The following is a 19,618-nucleotide window of genomic DNA, read 5'->3' as shown; positions in this document are numbered from 1 at the left end:
TCAGTCTCTGGTGAGACAGAAGCTCTACTGCTGTGTTACTGTGCGCCCATGAATCATCAGTATCCGATATCTCACGAGGCACGAGGTTTATCACGAGGCAAGCCAATTCTTTGGAAGCGGATATGAATTGAAACATTGAAAATAAACTATCCTTTAAAGGACAGTTGAGTCTGTGAGAGTGGGGGGAGGGGGTGGTAGTTTTCAATTACAGAATGATAGCAATTGGTATCAGGGAAAGAGAAATGGCAGATGGAATTTAATCCTGGAAAAAGTAGTTGATGCATTTCGGGAATTCTAATAAGATTCAGATATATAATTATGAGGAGCACAGAAAGAGTAGGCAGTGTAAAATGATTGGGCGGTCCATAAGATTACTGAGTGACAGAGGGACCTTGGTATATAGGTTCAAGCATCTTCAAAGGTAGTGACTGAGGAGATTCGCTAGGATTTAGCCTGGGATGGATCATTTCGGAGAGGAGAGATTGAATAGATTCATTGAGAGGCTCGTTTTGGCTGGAGCAGAGAAGGCTGACGTGAGACCTGAATGAGGTACATTGAATTATGAGGAAACATAAGGTAGATAGTGCAAAATTGTCCCTCTCTGTTAAGGTGTCGATGATGAGAAGGCATGGTTTAAGATAAGGGAAACGAGAGCTGGGGGAACTTGAGGAAGTATGTTTCTCAGTCAGAGGATGGTTGAAACCTGGAATTCTCTGCCTGACAGAGGCAAGTACTCTCACAACATTTAGGAAGTATTTAGAGAAGCAATTGAAATGCTGTGGTACAGAAGGCTGTAGGCTGATTGCTGGGAAATGGGATGAGTTTGGACAGGCTGTCGATCCACTGCATTGATCTGGTGGATAAAAGGGCCTGTTCCTGTGCAGTGTGATTGTGCTGTGACTAATATTCAATATTAAAATTATTTTTCATTTATAGCATTAATTGTGAACCATAATGAGTTTCTTAAACTCCCATTTTATAGAATAAAATAACATATTTGTGATTATAAATGGTTCAATAGATGCTCTGTATCTCATTAGTTCAGATTTATAGCAGAATTACATTTTTAAAGTATGTTCCTACATTTTTTTACAGCCTCTTTTTCCAATCTACGTAGATAGAATCTAGCATTCTAAATGCTCTAATTAAGCAAATTGCAAATTGCTAGAACATTCTTGAAAGTTTATATGCTAACCTCTGTAGGTTAAACAAAGTCTTTGCTGATAACATCATTTCTACTAATGTAATTGTAGGAATAGAGGGTCAATATATGCTGGTAGCCAAAGATGCAATTTCAGGGCTACAGCACATTAGTTCTTTCTGACACAGAACACTGACAAGTACTATTAGATCTCCTTAATGTAATTGTACACGGAGAGGTGAACACAGGACACCAACCTGAAAGGAAGACTAACAGCAAATTTGAAACCATTGGCTGTGCATTTTTAAAATTCACCCTTGCATATATCCTTTAGGTGAAACCTTAGCAAGGCGATATCGTTTGACTTTAAGTAATAAATAAAACACTGTTTATACTTGGCAAGGACACACTCAAAGTGGTAAGTTTCGTTATTCTGAAAGTTAAAATTAAATGGTGACATCTACAATCGCCAAGTAATTTAAATCATGCTTACAGCCTCATGCATTTCCACTCATTCAAAAGGATACACAGACAAATAACCCATTGTATTTGCTAAATTCTCCTCACAGAAAAGTCAGATTGCTTACATATTGCTGAGACCAGCACTTTCTTTACAAATACCCACCAATCTTCCTACAGAGGAAAACCATTAACACATCAGGTGCAAGGCTTTTTTTAAATTCTTCTGCACGCATTCCCACTGTGAGAACAGAATAGGCAGGCAGGCAGGCTTGCCGGGGAGGGAAGAATGTAGTTAGCTGGGTCTGCTGAACACATTTCCTTGCTTTCTTTTTTGGGTCCCATTAAATGGATGTCCGTGTTCACTTCCACCGATAAATCATTTCAATGGTTCCAATGTACAATTTAGTTACAGTTAGTTTCAGGCACAGCAATCTGCAGCTCTTACATCTGCAGTGGCAGACCACCTCAGTGTAGTTAATCCAAAGAGTCAGCTCTCCAGTTTGAACCAGCATAGGGGCAGCACAGTGGTACAGCGGTAGAGTTTTTGCCTTACAGCACCTGAGACCTGGGTTCGATCCTAACTATGGGTGTTGCCTGTTCTGTACGGAGTTTGTACATTCTCCCTATGACCGCATGGGTTTTCTCCAGTTTCCCCCCTCACTCTACAGACATACAGGTTTGTGGGTTAATTGGCTTCTGTAAATTATCCCTACTGTGTAATATAGTACAAGTGTATAGGGTGAAAGCTGGTCAGCGTAGACTCGGTTGGACCAAAGGGGCTGTTTCCACGTTGTATCTCTAAAGTCTAAAATCATGGGCATTTAAAAACATACTGCGAGAAGAGTCAGTGGGTCAGGCAGCACCTGTGGGGGGAAATGGACAGACCACAATTTGGGTTGGGTCCCTTCTTCAGACTGACGAAGAAGAGGAGAGATAACTGGTAAAAAAGATGTGAGGGGAAGAGGTGGGGCAAGAGCTAGCAAATGATAGTTGGAGATAGATGCAAGGAGTCATTGCTAGTCATTTTAATTTCTCTTCCCTTACTAACATGTCTGTTCTCATCCTCCTCCTCTGCAGAGTGAGGCCACACACAAACAGCACCTCAGCATCTGATACTCTGCTGGTACTTCTACAAACACCTCCTTCCCCCCTCTCCCCCCCCCCCCCCCACCCTTCCTCCACTAAGAGTTGATGAACTAGTTCCACAGTTTGTAACCATGTATCCCTCTTGTGCTCACACTTTTCTCCAGCCAACAGGCAGCCTATCAAGGAACATCCTTGCCTGGCATCTGTTGCTGGCCTCAATTTGTCCTGTTTTTTTTTCTTTGCTTACTGTTTGTTCTCCCCCTCTCCTCACTAGAATCAGTCTGAAAAAGGGTCCTGACCCAAAACGTCACCTAACCGTTTTCTCCATAGATGCTGCCAGACCCGTTGAGTTATTCCAGCATTTTGTGTCTATCTTCAACAACAGCATTGTTGGGCTGGCTAAACATGGGCAGGAAGTGCAGAGGCCAGGGGAAAGAGAAGAGAAAATTATAAGGGTCCCTATCACTGTTCATAAATAAAATGTTATCACTTCAGCAAGATCCTAGAAGGAACTGCTACCTGTGGAATGACATGTCAGGCAGCCCTAAAGAGGAGGAAAATGAGCAAGTGAAATTGGGCAGACTGAATTATGCCAGTCATTTTTTGTTTTATTTTAGATTAAAATGGCACAGTTCTTCTCTCCAACAGGCATGCTAAACACACTGTTCACTCCAAACCTTTGCAGATGAAACATAAACAACTTCAATGGGTAATTCAAAACCCTGGCATGCTTTTGAAACAGAATTTGAAGAGATTTGACCAGTTCTTTCATGTACGTGGGAGGTCGTGTCTCACAAATCTGATTGATTTTATTGAAGACGTGACCAAAAAGATTGATGAGCTGCAGATGGTGTACATGGACTTTAGTCATGGTAGGCTGATCGCATGGGATCCAAGGAGAGACAGCTGAATGGATTGCAAATTGGCTCAATGGAAGGAAGCAGAGGGTAATGGTGGAAGGTTGCTTGTCAGACTAGATGCCTGTAACTAGTGGTGTGCCTCAGGGTTTGGTGCTGGGCCCGTTACTGTTTGTCACCTACATCAATGATTTGGATGAGAACTGACAGGGCAAGATTAGCAAATTTGCTGTGATAGAAAAGTTAGTGGTTTTGCAGATAGTGAAGATGGTTGTGAACGATTGCAGCAGGATCTGGATTGATTGGCCAGATATGGTTGATGGAATTTAATACAGAGAAGTGTGAGGTGTTGCATTTTGGGACATCGAGCAAGGGCAGAACCTACACAGTAAATGGTAGCCATTGGGTAGTGTTGTAGAGCAGAGGGATCCAGGAGTACAGGTGCATGGTTCCTTGAAGGTCGAGTCGCAGGTAGATAATGAGGTCAAAAAGGTTTTTGGCACTTTGGCCTTCATCAGTCAGAGTATTGAGTATAGAAGTTGGGAGGTCATATTGCAGTTGTATAAGACATTGGTGAGATCGCATTTAGAATATTGTGTTCAGTTCTGGGCACCATGTTATAGGAAAGATATTATCAAGCTTGAAAGGGTTCAGAAAAGATTTATGAGGATGTTGCCAGGTCTAGAGGGTGTGAGCTATAGGGAGAAGTTGAGTAGGGTGGGTCTCTATTCCATTGAGCGCAAGAGGACAAGGGGAGATCTTATAGAGGTATACAAAATCATGAGAGGAACAGATTGGGTAGATGCACAGAGTCTTTTGCCCAGAGTTGGGGAATCAAGGACCAGAGGACAAAGGTTCATGGTGAAGGGGAAAAGATTTAATAGGAATCTGAAGGGTAACTTTTTCACACAAAGCGTGGTGAGTGTATGGAACAAGTTGCCAGAGGAGGTAGTGCCTGGGACTATCCCATCGTTTATGAAACATTTAGACAGGTACATGGATAGGACAGGTTTGGAGGGATATGGACCAAGTGCAAGCAAGTGGGACTAGTGTAGCTGGGGCATTGTTGGCTGGTGTGGGCGAGTTGGGCTGAAGGGCCTGTTTCCACACTGTATCACCCTAAGACTCTATGACTCTATATATTTAAAACGAGATTTCATTTGTGCAATGCCCCTATTCAGCAGCTAGTGGTATTTTAAGGTAAGGAAGTAAAGGGGGATTCTGAGTGTCTGCACATCTTCTATGAAAAAATATACAGTATATAAAATCCTAGAATTACTCCATAGATCACCAAGACCATGATTTACCTTCCCTGTCCTTGAAACATTTGATGTTAAAGCCAGACATGCACACTGCACACTGTCACTGTGTTTCATTAATGGATATCGGCATGGATGGTGGACAATGCAGGACAATCCTAAGCAAAATGAGACCAATGGAGCACCTGTAAGACATGATTTGTCATTCATACGCTCATAAGGTCCAGGAGCAGAATTAGGCTATTCGGCCATCAAGTCGACTCCACCATTCAATCATGGCTGATCTATCTCTCCCTCTCAATCCAATTCTCCTGCCTTCGCCGGATTCATGAAAGGGAACTGCCTGAGGAGTCCCTAGATCCTGGTGTCCAACATCAGGAACCTGTTGCAGATTACACATAGAGTCATAGATTCCTCCAGTGTTGAACCAGGTCCTTCAGCCCAACTTGCCCACGCTGACCAACATGCCCCCATCTCACCTGCCTGCGTTTGGCCCATAGCCCTCTAAACCTATCCTATCCATTTGCCCATCTAAATGTTTCTTAAAAGTTGTACCTGTATCTACAAATACTCCTCTTAAGTTAGATTTTGCTCTCTCTTAGGGACCCCAGCCCCTTTCCTTCTACGCTGCATCCTTCCCTGTCGTATTGCTGACCCATGACCTCTTGCCCTAGGCTGCAGGTCACACATTCACCCTGGCCCTATCACACCCCCAAGTCTGACCCAGACACAGTCTGCTGCCTCCCAATTCCTCACCTCAAGATTCTGATTACTCCCAGTGCCACAATCCCCAAATCTGTACTTAAAATCAAAAACCATGCAATTGAATTTCTGGGCCATTGACTTTAAAATCAAATAGACCCTTTCAGACTGTCAGAGGCAGGTTCTTGAACCTGGTTAACAATTTGGTGACAGATGAATTATATGTTATTCTTCCCTCCATTTTGGTTTTAACATCTTTTTAGCTGTGCAATGCAAATAAATTATGGATCTCCTACCGTCTAAATAACATTTACTGTCTCCAGTTCAAAATTGAGCTTAATTTCAATAATTTTCTATCAGAGTGTAAATTAATGCCAATGAGTATGTTCATTTCATATGTTCCCTTCATGTATACAACTGTACAAATGTATCAATTAATAGGGAAATGTCTTGATGAAACTTGAATGTTTCAGTGGGGAGGTTGGATTTATGAATCACCGTTATTTTTAGCTTTGCAACTGAAGTGTTGCCATGTTTCTCATCATCGCTGGAGTAGTGAGCAAAAGAAAATACTAACATTTTGCCAAAACATTTCCAAGAGTGACTTTTTATAATGCTTGTTGCATTTAAAAGGTAAAAAAAAATGTGCACAGACCTAATTTATATTATGTGCAGGGTTATAAAGACACTAATGATCATTCTTTTCCAATTTTGGGCCATAAAATGTACTAGATGAAAGACAACATCCTAAAGGAAGCATGTGCAAGTCGGTCATGATGTTGCACTGCTTGCACGGAGTTCACCAGAAGCAGAAGTGGGGATATTTTAAAAAGCGTGGGTTTTCTCCGGGAGCTCCTGTTTCCTCCCACACTCCAAAGACATACAGGTTTGTAGGCTAATTGGCTTGGTATAATTGTAAATTGTCCCTGGTGTGTGTAGGATAGTGTTCTTGTATGGGGATCGCTGGTCGGTGCGGAATCGGTGGGCCGAAGGGCCTGTTTCCGCGCTGTATCTCTAAACTAAACTAAACTAAACTGCTGCCAATCTCCTATCCCCCCCCATCCGGACCAAACTCAGATCCTGGGGGGACAGGGCTTTCTCCATCGCTGCTCCCACCCTATGGAACTCACTACCCCAAACCGTCAGAGACTCCTCCTCACTCACCACATTCAAAACATCACTGAAGTCTCACCTGTTCAGTACTGCCTTCAACCACTGAAGGTCACCTCATCTTCTATCTCCTTTCTCTGTTCGTTTACTTATTTATCTATTTATTCACTTCCCTATGTTCTTTAAATCCCTGTAAAGCATCTTTGAGTATATGAAAAGCGCTATATAAATGTAATGCATTATTATTATTATTATTATAAACTAAAGATATATGGAAAAATATGTGAAATTGTCGATTCATTTTCACTGTTGCACAAAATCAAAGCTACTTCCATTATCCTTTATTAAAAATAAATACCAAGCAGCAGATCAAAGTGGTGATTTCCAGACATGAGTATTTATCTATGGCATAATCCAAAGTATTATCATACCTGTGTTTTTTGCAATCTGCAAAGAGTAGAGTTAAACTCTGGTTTAATTCAATGGCAGAGCATGTTGAAGGGACTGAATAGTTTGCTTTTGTTCCAAGGATTTTTACAATGTATTTGTTTATATGATGTTCTCCACTGAACTAAATAGTTTACTGGCCACTTCAGAGAGTGGCTAACGGTCAGCTTATTGATGGGTTTGGTGATGCATGGGCACCCTGGGTAGAGATGCCAGCATCTCCTTCGCTGATGGGCATTAGCAAACTGGATGAGTTTGCAGTAGTTCTGTAGCTGCCGTTCCAGATACTAATTTTTATACCACATTTATTTAATTACTTACATTTTAATTCTACAGCAACCAAAATACGGTATGAGCCCCTGTACCCAGATAAAGCACCAGACCATTGGACACAAATGTAGTAACTCAACTATTTTTCTATTGATTATGGATGGAAGCCATAAATGTAGTGATAATGAACCTTCTTTGCTCTAATCTCCTGTTCAAACATGGTGTCCTGTGCATCAGAAATGATCATGGCCCAAGGATGATCATTATCACGTGGTGATTAGAGGGATTTGTGTGAATATATAGGAAACAACATAATATGTGGAGTATCTCAGGATTCCTATAATCCTTGTATATCCTTGTAGCACCTCAGGAGAAAAGGAAGAGGTGCCATTTCGGGTTTTTGACCCTTCATCAGACAAAGGGTTTGATGAAGGGTCTCGACCCGAAACGTCACCTATTCCTTTTCTCCAGAAATGCTGCCTGACTCGCTGAGCTACTCCAGCATTTTGTGTCGATCTGCGGTGTAAAACCATCATCTGCTGTTCCTTCTTACGCCATAATATCTGGACTGAGAACTGAGGCAAAACCATTGCCTTCTTCTGCAGAGCACAAAGCTGGTTCAAACTCAGCACTCAACACAATCAGTTCTTTATATCGCACAAGCAGCCAGAGCCACTTATTTTGAATTGGGAGACTTGAATTGGGAGCATTGGTCTGTGAATTGTGTGTAGGTGTTGACAAATAAACAAAATAATACTGACCTAGCAGCAATGTAGAGTGTTCGATTCATTTTCACAATCAGCTGAATGTCCAATTTATGCCTTTGTGTGTTATTTCGTCCTGGCTTGTGACCCAAAAATACCGGATATTGTTTTGTATCTGTTATGAAACAGAGAATTTAACCAAGTTAATGCAATTTGCCTGAGTTACAATTCACACACTTAGCCATCAGTTCGTTTTTGTACCCTAAGGCAGTAAAGCAGTATCACAGCAGATTTCACGAGTACTCATTCCTATAATCGTTGTTACAAGTCAGCAGGGACAGTATTCCTTCACAAGCTAAAAATTCTTGCTAAGGAGAAAATTACCTTTTTTTTAAACTATTCCTGTGGAGAGGCATTTACCAAGTTGCAAACAGAATCATAATTTTTCAAACTTCTCTCCTTTATTTTTACTTTCACACTGAAGTCAGCAAATGAGAAATGTTGCTTGAATACTTACAGTTGCCATGTGCAATACTGATAGGCTCAGAATCTTCAGGGAAACCAGCCCCAACAAAATGTAGTAGTGAAAAATATAGCAGCAAGGCTTCAGACTTCATAATAGCACAGCTAGCTTCTGTTTTTTATTTTCACTTAAGCCTGAAAAATGGGGGGAAAAAAGGAGTCGGGTGTTAGCTCTTAAGATCACTCTAAAAAATTTCATATGCTATGAATGATTTGCATTGTTTAGTTATATACACATAGTTTACTAGTTACTAGAGCAAGATGTAAAGAGAGAGCGAGTCAACAAGACCAAGATTAAAAAGTAGGAAAATAACTGCAGATGCTTGTTCAAATTGAAGGTATCACAAAATGCTGGAGTAATTCATCGGGTCAGGCAGCATTTCAGGAGAGAAGGAATGGGTGACGTTTCGGGTCGAGACCCGAAATGTCACCTATTCCTTCTCTCCTGAGATGCTGCCTCACCCGTTGAGTTACTCCAGCATTTTGTGATACCCAAGATTAAAAAGTAAGTGAACTAAAAAGAACGTAAATAGACACAAAATGCTGGAGTAACTCTTCTGAAGAAGGGTCTCAACCCGAAACGTCACCCATTCCTTCTATCCAGAGATGCTTGCTGCCTGTCTCACTGAGTTACTCCAGCATTTTGTGTCTATCTTCGGAGAAAACCATCATCTGCAGTTCCTTCCTACACGTAATAAGATTGTAAACTTTGCCTGCATTTAAAATTGACAGCAATGTCAAGGCAATGTAATAGGAGGGACATAGTGAATATTATTAATCACAAAATCTTAATTCAGATAATTCACAAATTTAAATCAAGAGCTCATCCACTCAATCTAGTGGAACTAATATGTAATATGCACTTCAAAGAGATGGGAAATTATCACTTGATCATCAGTGATACAAGCCTACGCATGTATCTCTCTGTCTGCTCTTTGTACAGCTGCATACACAAAACCAACGCCCCAAAATTTTACAACAAAAAATCACATTTTGAGCAACAACGTGACATTTGCAATCTGGCTGGTGTCTCTATAAACTTACCGAAATGCCTTGGGGTGACAATAGAATGCCATGAAAATGTTCAAATTCTATACTAATACAATTCATAACATTTATGTGGTTTTATAATTAAAGATTCTAATGATGCAATACCTTCAATGTCAATGCAATTCTTTTTTCTTAAAACAATACCGTATATACCATCGCAGCTCATTACCTGTCATTTACACTCCAGCATTGCAAGGACTATTGTGAAAAAGTGCAGTTATTACAAGTGGCATCCACACGAGACCTCAGTCCAGAGGAGTCAGTAGTTAATAATGTAAACAAGGTCTCCTTGAATTCATTAAACACCACGTTTAGAATTACAAAAGGGCATCAAGAGCTGCACAGCAATTTGGCCAAATCTGACCATGACTTAAAATATTCTAAATTCTGCGACCTTACGGAGACTCCAGAGTTGGCATAGATTCACTCAGGCTCAGCTATCAGACCCAGATCTGTTCTGACGCCCTGCGCCTCGCATCCCCCCCCCCCCCCCCCCCCCCCGACCTCCACCCCTGTTCTTCAGAATCTCCTAACACAAAAAAAACATCATCTGCTTTCATATCAAGGGCCCAGCTTATCTTCTGTGTTGATGTATACTGCCTTTCTACTATGCCCTTGTAAAGGAGAATTATGGGGTTTATGCTACTAACCCCATATTTTAAAATAGAAAGAAAATTACATTATTGTGTTGTTTCCAAGTTGCTTTGTGAAATTAATGGGGGAGTAATAGCAGGGATCGCCAGGAAGGTGATGACAATACTTTGCCATCAGCTCCCTCCAACAACCCAATTAGTTAAGTGTAAATATTGTAGACCTGTTCAGGGTGAAATAACAGAGTCTTATTTAAACTCATCTGAATCCACTTTGGATGAACACATTAATGAAATATCAATATTTCAGCACAGACAATTTTCCTAAGCTAACTGAATTAGGATAATGATGTACTAAAGGTTACATTCTTCAACTGGTCATGAGGGAAAAGATAAAGAGAGGAGTGAATGAACTTATATCTACATAACGCACAATACACTTCTGAAAATTTCTAAACATTGTACTTTTAAATTGGTGCTTTTAGAGACCAAAGATAAGTGGACAGCAAGCACTGATTTTCCACACCAAGCTCAGAGATATTCAAGTTCCTTTCCTTTCTCTAAAGCATCCTTGACTTCAATTACATCCCTTTTCATATATTTCACAGCCATATCTCATTTTCTTAAAACTTTACATTCTGTTTAAAATCCCCATGTGCGGCTCACCATGATTTTGTGTCTGATAGGTCTCTGAAATACCTTTGGATATTTTACAATACATATCAACATGTTGTTTCTGTTGACACTCAATAGAGATAATTATCTACAAATTCTAGAGCCTAAGATGCAAGTGACCATGCTTTGTATAGTTTTATAATCAGCAATGTGCAACTCTACGTCTTTTCACAGCCAGGCTCTGTTGGGAGGTTGGTCAGTGGTCATAGTCCAATCAGTCCATGTGACAGAATAAGCCAGCTTTGTTGGAGAGCTCAGGGGAAGCAAAACATAGATCAGTTCTGGCAATGTGACCATTTGGACTGATGAATTAGGGAAAAAATAATCACTGTTGAGGATTTACATTGGAGGAGGATCAAGGGTAGGAGACGGAATTGGAAATTGGGATGGGGGTGGGGACCGAGTGTACAGGGATGGGTTTGGAGGGTGCCGTGCAAATGGTGGGATTGCCAAGGAGGAAGAAAAATTACTTATCCTGCGGGTTTTCCCCGCTGTGATAAGGACATATTCTCCCAGGAGTCACAAACAACAGGTGAACCTAACATAGAATAGCACAACTTCCCATCTCATGCTCCAAAAAGATGTGCTTAAAGGAAAATGACAGCATCCCAAGCGTCACATATGTGGGAATGACATGAGGAGTGCAAGGAGGATTCACTGTAGTAACTCACAGTGGAATGTACAATTTTTACTTGGGAGGGGGGGGGATCAAATTTTCTCTAGAATCTTAAAGCAATGATTTAAAAGACAATGTTAAACAATGGGTCTTCCTGCCCAATACAAAAAATAGCTTGTCGTTTTATGTGCAAATATAAGGTGACCAGATTATGGGAACAATTACTACAGATCATTATATAATTGTCATGAGCAAGCATTGTATGCTGTATCGTGCTAGCTAACATGCATAATATCCATTAAACCAATGTTACATGATGGATATTACACAACATCACATAAGGCAATAATCAGCTAAACAATGCACAGGGTTAAGACAAGAAAGATGTTCAATACTGGCTACTTTTATCAATGACAGATTCTTAAGATTCAAATTTCATTACTGACCTTAGGCTTAAGAAACATAACTGATAGCAAACCATAACAGGGAGGTGAGATATTATCTTATTAATATGCTTTCAATTGTGACCAGGCTAGGTAGACACAAAATGCTGGAGTAACTCAGCGGGTCAGGCAGCATCTCTGGAGAGAAGGAATGGGTGACGTTTCGGGTCAAGAAGAAGGGTCTTGACCCGAAACGTCACCCATTCCTTCTCTCCAGAGATGCTACCCAACCTGCTGAGTTACTTCAGCATTTTGTGTCTACTTTCGATCTCATCGGGAATTCCGCGCCAATTGGCGGGTCGAATTTGCTGCCTGTGGTTGAGGTTCTGGATCTCCAGCCTGGCCTGAGCCAGCAGCCGTTCCCGTAGCTGTCTTCCACAGCCGATGGGCAGGTCAAATTTGCTGCCTGTGGCCGGGGCTCTGGAACTCCAGCCCGGCCGGAGCCGGAAAATCTGTTCCCATAACCGACTTCCATGGCCAATTTTGTCAGCGGTATCTTGCCTCCCCCCCATGGCCCTGACCTCTGTTGTTCCAGCAAAACAGATAATACGGCATGGCTCTGGAACCAAGGGCGCCGGAGAATCCGTGGTGAACCTGTAGCAGTAATGCCCTTATGTTGAACAATGCAATATCCTTCGCCAGCACATCCAAGGCTTGGCTGGATGATAATTAAACTATCTGTGTTGATCAATTGATCTGTTTGATCAATTTCAGAATATATTTGTTTAAGTGCTAAGATTTTGCAAGCTCAAAATTCCTGTGAATACTGATGATCTCTTTCAAAAATAGACTATTGTAAACTGCTCAGTTTAGTTTAGAGATACAGTGTGGAAATTTGCATGTTCTCCCTGTTTCTCCGGTTTCCTCCAACATTCCAAAGATGTGCAGGTTTGAAGGTTCATTGGCTTCAGTAAATTGTCCCTAGTGGTATAGGATAGATCTAGAGTACGAGGGATCGCTGGTCAGCGCGGATGCGGTGGGCCGAAGGGGCTTGTTTCCACGTTGTATCTCTAAACTAAACAGTTATTTGGGAAAATTTTCTTCATTCAAAAACTTGATCATAAACCTAATTATATTTTATATCAGTATCATTACGTTTTCATATCTTTCGTTTACTATCATATGCGATGGTTTATACATTATTTGTTTTCCTCAGAGGAAACTTGATTGATGCTCCGCCATTTTAATGCAATTCATTACATGAGTACAATAACATGAGAACAATAATATTATTTAAAAATTAATAGCGAAAATCTAGAGTTATGGTTCTGAAATGACATGACAATGGTTTAAAAAAACCCAATTAACTTAACAATTTAATCACGTGATGGTACCCTTTTTTTGCACAATTGACCAATGGTTTTCATTAGCCAATTATTAAATGTGATCAACAGTTTAACCTGTCCGGGACTACAGCGGCCCCCGGGCTAGAGTGTCCGGGCCTACAGTGTCCAGGCATACAGCGTCTGGGCCTACAGTGTCTGGGTCTACAGCGCTGTCCGGGCCTAAAACGGGGCAAGGGCAGTCCCGTATGGGACAAACCAATTTAGCCCAAAATACGGGATGTCCCGGCTAATATGGGACAGTTGGCAACCCTACATGTAACACATATCTAAATGCTAGTTCCGTGGAATTTCACGGATCATAACCATGACCTTCCACCACTAAACAGCCAAAGGCAATCCCCAATCTACTGAGCCTTTGTCCTCATATGCAACAGAGTATTGAAATAGCAAGCCCCTGCACAACCAGTGTTGGCACATTCTGGACTGTACTTCTAACATGTCTTGCATGGCTTGTAAACTTTCTGCATCCATTATTTTCACCTCATGTTGTCTCAAATGTTATCATGTTTATGGCAGGTTTTGGCTCATTAAAAAATTCTGGATTCATTATTTTCACCTCACAATGTCCCACATTTCATCATGCTTACGACATATTTTTGAGTTGATAATATCTGTAAGTATCATAAATGTTGTTGGGCCATTGACATTTTAATTTTACCTCATTGGGCATCCATTCTGCCCACATTTCTTGTAATCTTCCTCACAGTCACGTGGATGCCGCAAGAGGCGGCTTCCCAGTTGTTCAAATCTTGCATGTTTGGGCAAGATGAGAAGCACCTAGAATTTCCCTTTAATGAACAGGAAGCAACATGGAGCAATCATTTTTGCACATCCAATTAAAAAGGCCACACCTTTTTCTGATGCCATCCTTCTCATTGCTTTCTAAGAAGAGAAGTTGCTCTGACAGTTCAGGTTTCTGCTGGTCTTCTGAGCTGAGCTTCATGGCCTGTCAATCCGGCAGACTGCATACTTGCACCCATATCCTGATCCCAACTGAGCACCCTACGTTATCCTTTCCTTTTATATGAGCTAAGGGAGTGCCATCAGAAGCAAACTGTAGTTTGTCCAAAACCTGATGCCTACACTCCTATCCTGCAAAATCATATCTACTCCCATCAATCACCCAAATTCAAAATCCTCTCCCTCATTCACAAATCAATCCATTTCGTTATTATACGTGCCTTTAACATTTTTCTGTCCTCCATAGCTTGGCTACATTTTTCTGTCCTCTGTAGCTTGGGGTCTTCATCCCTCCCGATTCTACCTCTTTTGGCACAACCTTCAGTCATATCAGCCTTCCACCATTTTCACCCAAAGCCCTTCCCCACCTTTAATACTTTCATGCAACTTTGCTTATTGATATCTTTTTCTTGCTCTTCTATGGTCTCCCTCTTGAATTAAAAATCTTTAGATTACTGTTTTAAGAAAATATATAATTACAAGTTGTTGGTAGACACTCAACCACCACATTGACAGCAAACAGAAGAGACCTTTACAGCTTTACACATTTGTGTCCGATTTTACCTTTTCCCTTCAGGTGTCTGAACATCAAAAGGTACAATCATTCAGATTATCATGAACTTGTTAATTTATCCCACCCAACCTCACTGGTTCATCCACTTGGTTTAGCAACATCTCTTTTTATGTATCCACTGATCCTATATGATTCCTGGCATCAACCTGTATGAATCTTCTTCTATCTAAGAACGTAGAACATAGGAAAATACAGTATAGGAATAGGCCATTCGGCCCAGAATGTTTATGCCGAACATAATGCCAAAATAAAGTAATAGAGTCATAGAGTTAGCAGGGCCTTGACCCTAACTTGCTCCATCTACACTAGTCCGTGCTTTGCCCATATCCCTCTAACGGGCGGCACGGTGGCGCAGTGGTAGAGTTGCTGCCTTACAGCCAATGCAGCGCCGGAGACTCAGGTTCGATCCTGACTACGGGCGCTGTCTGTACGGAGTTTGTACGTTCTCCCTGTGACCTGCGTGGGTTTTCTCCGAGATCTTCGGTTTCCTCCCACACTCCAAAGACGTACAGGTTTGTAGGTTAATTGACTGGGTAAATATAAAAATTGTCCCTAGTGTGTGTAGGATAGTGTTAATGTGCGGGGATCGCTGGGCGGCGCGGACTCGGTGGGCCGATGGGCCTATTTCCGCACTGTATCTCTAAAAAAAAATCTATCCTACCTGTACCTGTCCAGAAGTCTCTTAAAGGTTATGATAGTACCTGCCTCAACTACTTCCTCCAGCAGCTGGTTCCATATATCCATCATATATTCTCAATTCCTCTACTCTGGGTAAAAGACTGCATTTACCCTATCTTTTCCAATCATGATCATGTACACCTCCATAAGATCACCCACCCCTCATTCTCCTGTGCTCCAAAGAATAACGTTCTAGCCTGCTCAACCTCTCCCTATAGCTCAGGCCCTCGAGACATGGCACCATCCTCTTAAATTTTCTCTGCACCCTTTCCAGCTTGATAACATCTTCCCTATAACATGGTAACTGAAGCTGAACATAATACTCTAAATGTTGCCTCACCAATGTCTTTCCAACTGCAACATGATCTCCCAACTTCTATACTTAATACTCTGACTGATGAAGACCAAGGCGCCGAAAGCCTTTTTGACTACCCTATCTACCTATGATGAGTAAACTAAGCTCATCTGTCTACTCCCATCTAATTATCTAGTAGTCTGGAGAAGTGTCCTGGCCTGAAATGCCACCTATCCATTCCCTCCACCGAGGCTGCCTAGACCACTGAGTGCAGCACTTTGCATTTTGCATTTTGTAGACTGAAACTATGGCTAAAGTGTTGGCGAAGAAGAACTTATTGCTAGTTCTCTTCCAGTGTTTTACTTCTAACTTAAAATTCCTAAAATAAATGTGATAAAGTTGGGGTGTGAGGTACAAAAACACAGTGAAATACTGATCGCAGCTTGAGATACAATGAAGGGGAAATTGTAATCTGCTGAAGGAGCTAAGTGTCTGACGCTTGCATAAGAACAGCTGACACTAATGTAATAAGCTACATAACAGAGACAGGGGTTGTTGTCTAGACCAAGGTTGTGAATTACTCCCATTAACATTCCAATGTTATATGTTCTGCAGTGTGATTATGGGTTTTAACTGTCCTGTAAATATGTGATGGAGTCTACTTCTACATCCCCAGCTTCCCCCACCTACATTTAATATTAACACAGCCCTAGAGCATTGCCTTGTGTGAAAGTATGGTTCTACAACAGCCACCAACCCTCATTATACAATCTAATTGGCAATTCTTCATTTTCAAGTGTGAACAGTGAAAGGTAAGAGGCAATTTAGCTACGAGGGCATCACGGCCAAATCTGATATTGTTCTAACCAATAGCTGTACATAGAGGTGTTTTCAAGTAGAAGAAAATAAATAAAGACCAAGAACAAGATCTCTGATCCAGAGACACACTAAGCAAATAAAGTTCAAGTACTTAGATCAGCCAATAGAATAAGTCAATTTTAAAGTTGGGACCTACCTCTTCTGTTTGGTTCAGTTCCCATTTAGCAGCAGATCCTTCAATAATGTGGCTCTAAATAAGTACCCAAGACTGTTGAAAATCCAATAGTGATAAGTGTCTTATTTCAAGCTCCTACAAGTAGCAAGCAGAATACTTCTTCCACTGAATCACTCTTCACAGTAAGACGAGGATTCATTGTTGTTAAAGCTGCAAATGAGCAGTGAAGGTTGGGTTTTTACACCAATTTTGCATTATATAATCCAGCCACTGTTTAAATACAAGCAGACAACACTAAAGCTTTTTCTCACACCGTAAGCAAGCAGTGTACCGATCTGTTATCAAACACAGTATTCAAATGCTGCAGGAAAAGAGAGCCAAACACGCAAGAGTTAATCCTCACAGGAACAAAATCACCCGGACAAAGCCTCCTTTGTCACCATCTTTTGGCTAGCTGGACTTGGTTTTCTCTATAGTGTGCTCTTATCTCAATTTTTTCAGCAAGTTCAAAGAATTTGAATGAAATTAAGTCAAAACAGATGACAGCTGCATTTTGGAATCTTTGGTAAGCATTAAAATGTTTTTTTAGAAAGTGGATCTTTAAAAGAATTATAAAAGCAATCATTTTTAGTTTGATCTCGTCACACTTATGAATGACACCACCAGTAGTACAAATATTTTCATCTTCAGCAGCAAACAGAAAAAGTCTCAGTGCAATCTCCTTGTGAGAAAAGATAAGCTGGTAGAATTGGATGGGAAATCTGACAGGGTCTAATATTGTAAGTAGAGGGTAAAAGCTTTACAGTAAACTTGTCACACACATCAGCTTCATCCACAGTATGCATTGCTCCATGGGTTAGCACGACTTTGATGCACAAATGACTGTTTAAATTGAACCAAGCCACTCCTGACCTACACGACACTTTTAATAACTGCATCCTAACCAGGAAACCATCCGTGATGACATGATCTGTTAGATTGTCGTCTAATATCCCTGCTGAATCAGGAAGGCTCAGAAAGCCAATGAATTCTGTTTGTAACCTTTACTGCAAATGCTCTCCTGGGATCTCAAACGACACCTGTTAAGTTCAGTTTACGGCATTAACAAACAGGCTGAGGCAGACAGACTGCCACTAGCAGGCAAGTGTCAAGACTCTTCCTGCTATATCACTACTATAAATTACTTCCACTATTATACATTTTTTTCCTTATTTCTCACAAATCAGCATCAGTCATCCAACAGCAAAGATTGGTTATTTGAAAAAGCACATTGATTTCCAACATGTGAATATAAAAGCAATGCTAGGAATCAATGGTCACTAATTCCCTCATCTCGACTGTCTTTTGAAATGGCAATCATCTTGAGGGTGAAGTATCCTAATGCACCAATATCTTCAAAGAGAGGTTAGCTCTTTTGTTAACCCCTCAGCCCTGCCTGATTAACAATAGACAGCCTTTCTATACACAAACTAGGCCAAGTTCAGCAAATCGTTCAGCGCTGAAACCAAAAGGGCTGTTTGTGCAAACAGTTCCTTTGTCTACTTTCTTTCCAACAAATTTCTTTATCTGGTGGTCAAAATATCCACAAGGAATCGTTACAATGCAAAAAAATGAGACATTTACAATAACCGCCCTTCTGTACAGGAGGATGCACCATGTGCTCATTTACTCTTACCAGAAAGACTTATATCATACAATAAGTTTTTATCATAATCTTTACAAATAGTTCGAATAATTTGAAGCAAATGAACACAAAACAGAAAACAGCTCCACTGTGGCATCTCCAGAAATCATTAAGGTGTTTTGTTTAGAAAGTGAATCAATGGAATCAAGGAATATGGGGAGAAAGCAAGAACAGGCTACTGATTCTGGATGATCAGCTATGATCATATTGAATGGCAGTGATGGTTCAAAGGGCTGAATGGCCTACTCCTGCACTTTGTTTCTATGAATTAAAAATAAATAAATTATAAATTGGTTTCTGGAACTTTTGAATGATGTGTTACAGTAATGCAGATATTTTCCTCTTTAGCATTCTCCAGGGAGTTCACTGTGCTGGAAAATGTATAGTGGAATTAAAGTGGAAATCTGACAGGCTCTAATGTTGTATCTGGAGGGTAAAAATCCTTTCTACAAATCTGTCACACTTGTCAGCATGTACAAAGAAGAAAGGTAATGAAGTTTCTGACAATACCAAAATAAGAAATATGATCCAGGGAAAGGATGCAGGAATTCATAGGTATAGATAGATAATCATTGTTGAACAACTGGAGAGAGCATTGTTTCAAGGCCAGGAATGAGGGATCAAAAATAACCTAATGATAAAGAAGGGAAATAAGGTAAAATGTGTCACAAATATGGATTCTGAACCTTTATCATAGATCACTGCATATATAATAAAGGAAAGTGTGTTATCATATCATATCATATCATATATATACAGCCGGAAACAGGCCTTTTCGGCCCACCAAGTCCGTGCCGCCCAGCGATCCCCGTACATTAACACTATCCTACACCCACTAGGGACAATTTTTACATTTACCCAGCCAATTAACCTACATACCTGTACGTCTTTGGAGTTGAATTTACAAAACTCAGAAACTCAGTGTTCTGAATGTTCAAATATAACAAATATATAAGCTTTGTAGAAAGAATGTAAGAAAGAATGTAAGAATGAACAGAAAGAGGTAAACTCCTGTTGACTTGAATATACATAGGGATGGCAAGTGGTGCAGAGACCCAGATTCCATCCTGTCCTTGCATGCTGTCTTTTTGGAGTTTACACATTTTCCCTGTGATTATGTGCTCTAGTTGCCTTCCACATCCCAAAAACATGT

At 40.8% G+C, this 19,618-nt stretch overlaps 1 protein-coding gene across 9 annotated transcripts in view; it reads right to left on the bottom strand.

Annotated features, from left to right (window-relative positions):
• sema6a (sema domain, transmembrane domain (TM), and cytoplasmic domain, (semaphorin) 6A) overlaps positions 1–19,618 on the bottom strand; it is a 102,087-nt gene that overhangs the window by 47,635 nt on the left and 34,834 nt on the right. For 8 of the 9 annotated variants that reach the window (XM_078396303.1, XM_078396304.1, XM_078396309.1 and 5 more), the window contains exons 2-3: positions 8,556–8,695; positions 8,096–8,213 (exon numbers count right to left, since the gene is read on the bottom strand). In XM_078396303.1, coding sequence (XP_078252429.1) covers positions 8,096–8,213; positions 8,556–8,655 — 218 coding nt within the window. In that variant the 5' untranslated portion in view covers positions 8,656–8,695. Of the gene's footprint in view, positions 1–8,095; positions 8,214–8,555; positions 8,696–9,779; positions 9,867–19,618 lie in introns of those variants that run through there. The other variant, XM_078396306.1, reaches the window with a different exon arrangement.

This window comes from Rhinoraja longicauda, chromosome 3 (assembly GCF_053455715.1).
Source record: "Rhinoraja longicauda isolate Sanriku21f chromosome 3, sRhiLon1.1, whole genome shotgun sequence".
NCBI classification, from domain to species: domain Eukaryota; kingdom Metazoa; phylum Chordata; class Chondrichthyes; order Rajiformes; family Arhynchobatidae; genus Rhinoraja; species Rhinoraja longicauda.
The sequence above is the reverse complement of the archived record's forward strand: the minus strand, read 5'-3'. Positions and strand labels throughout refer to the sequence as shown.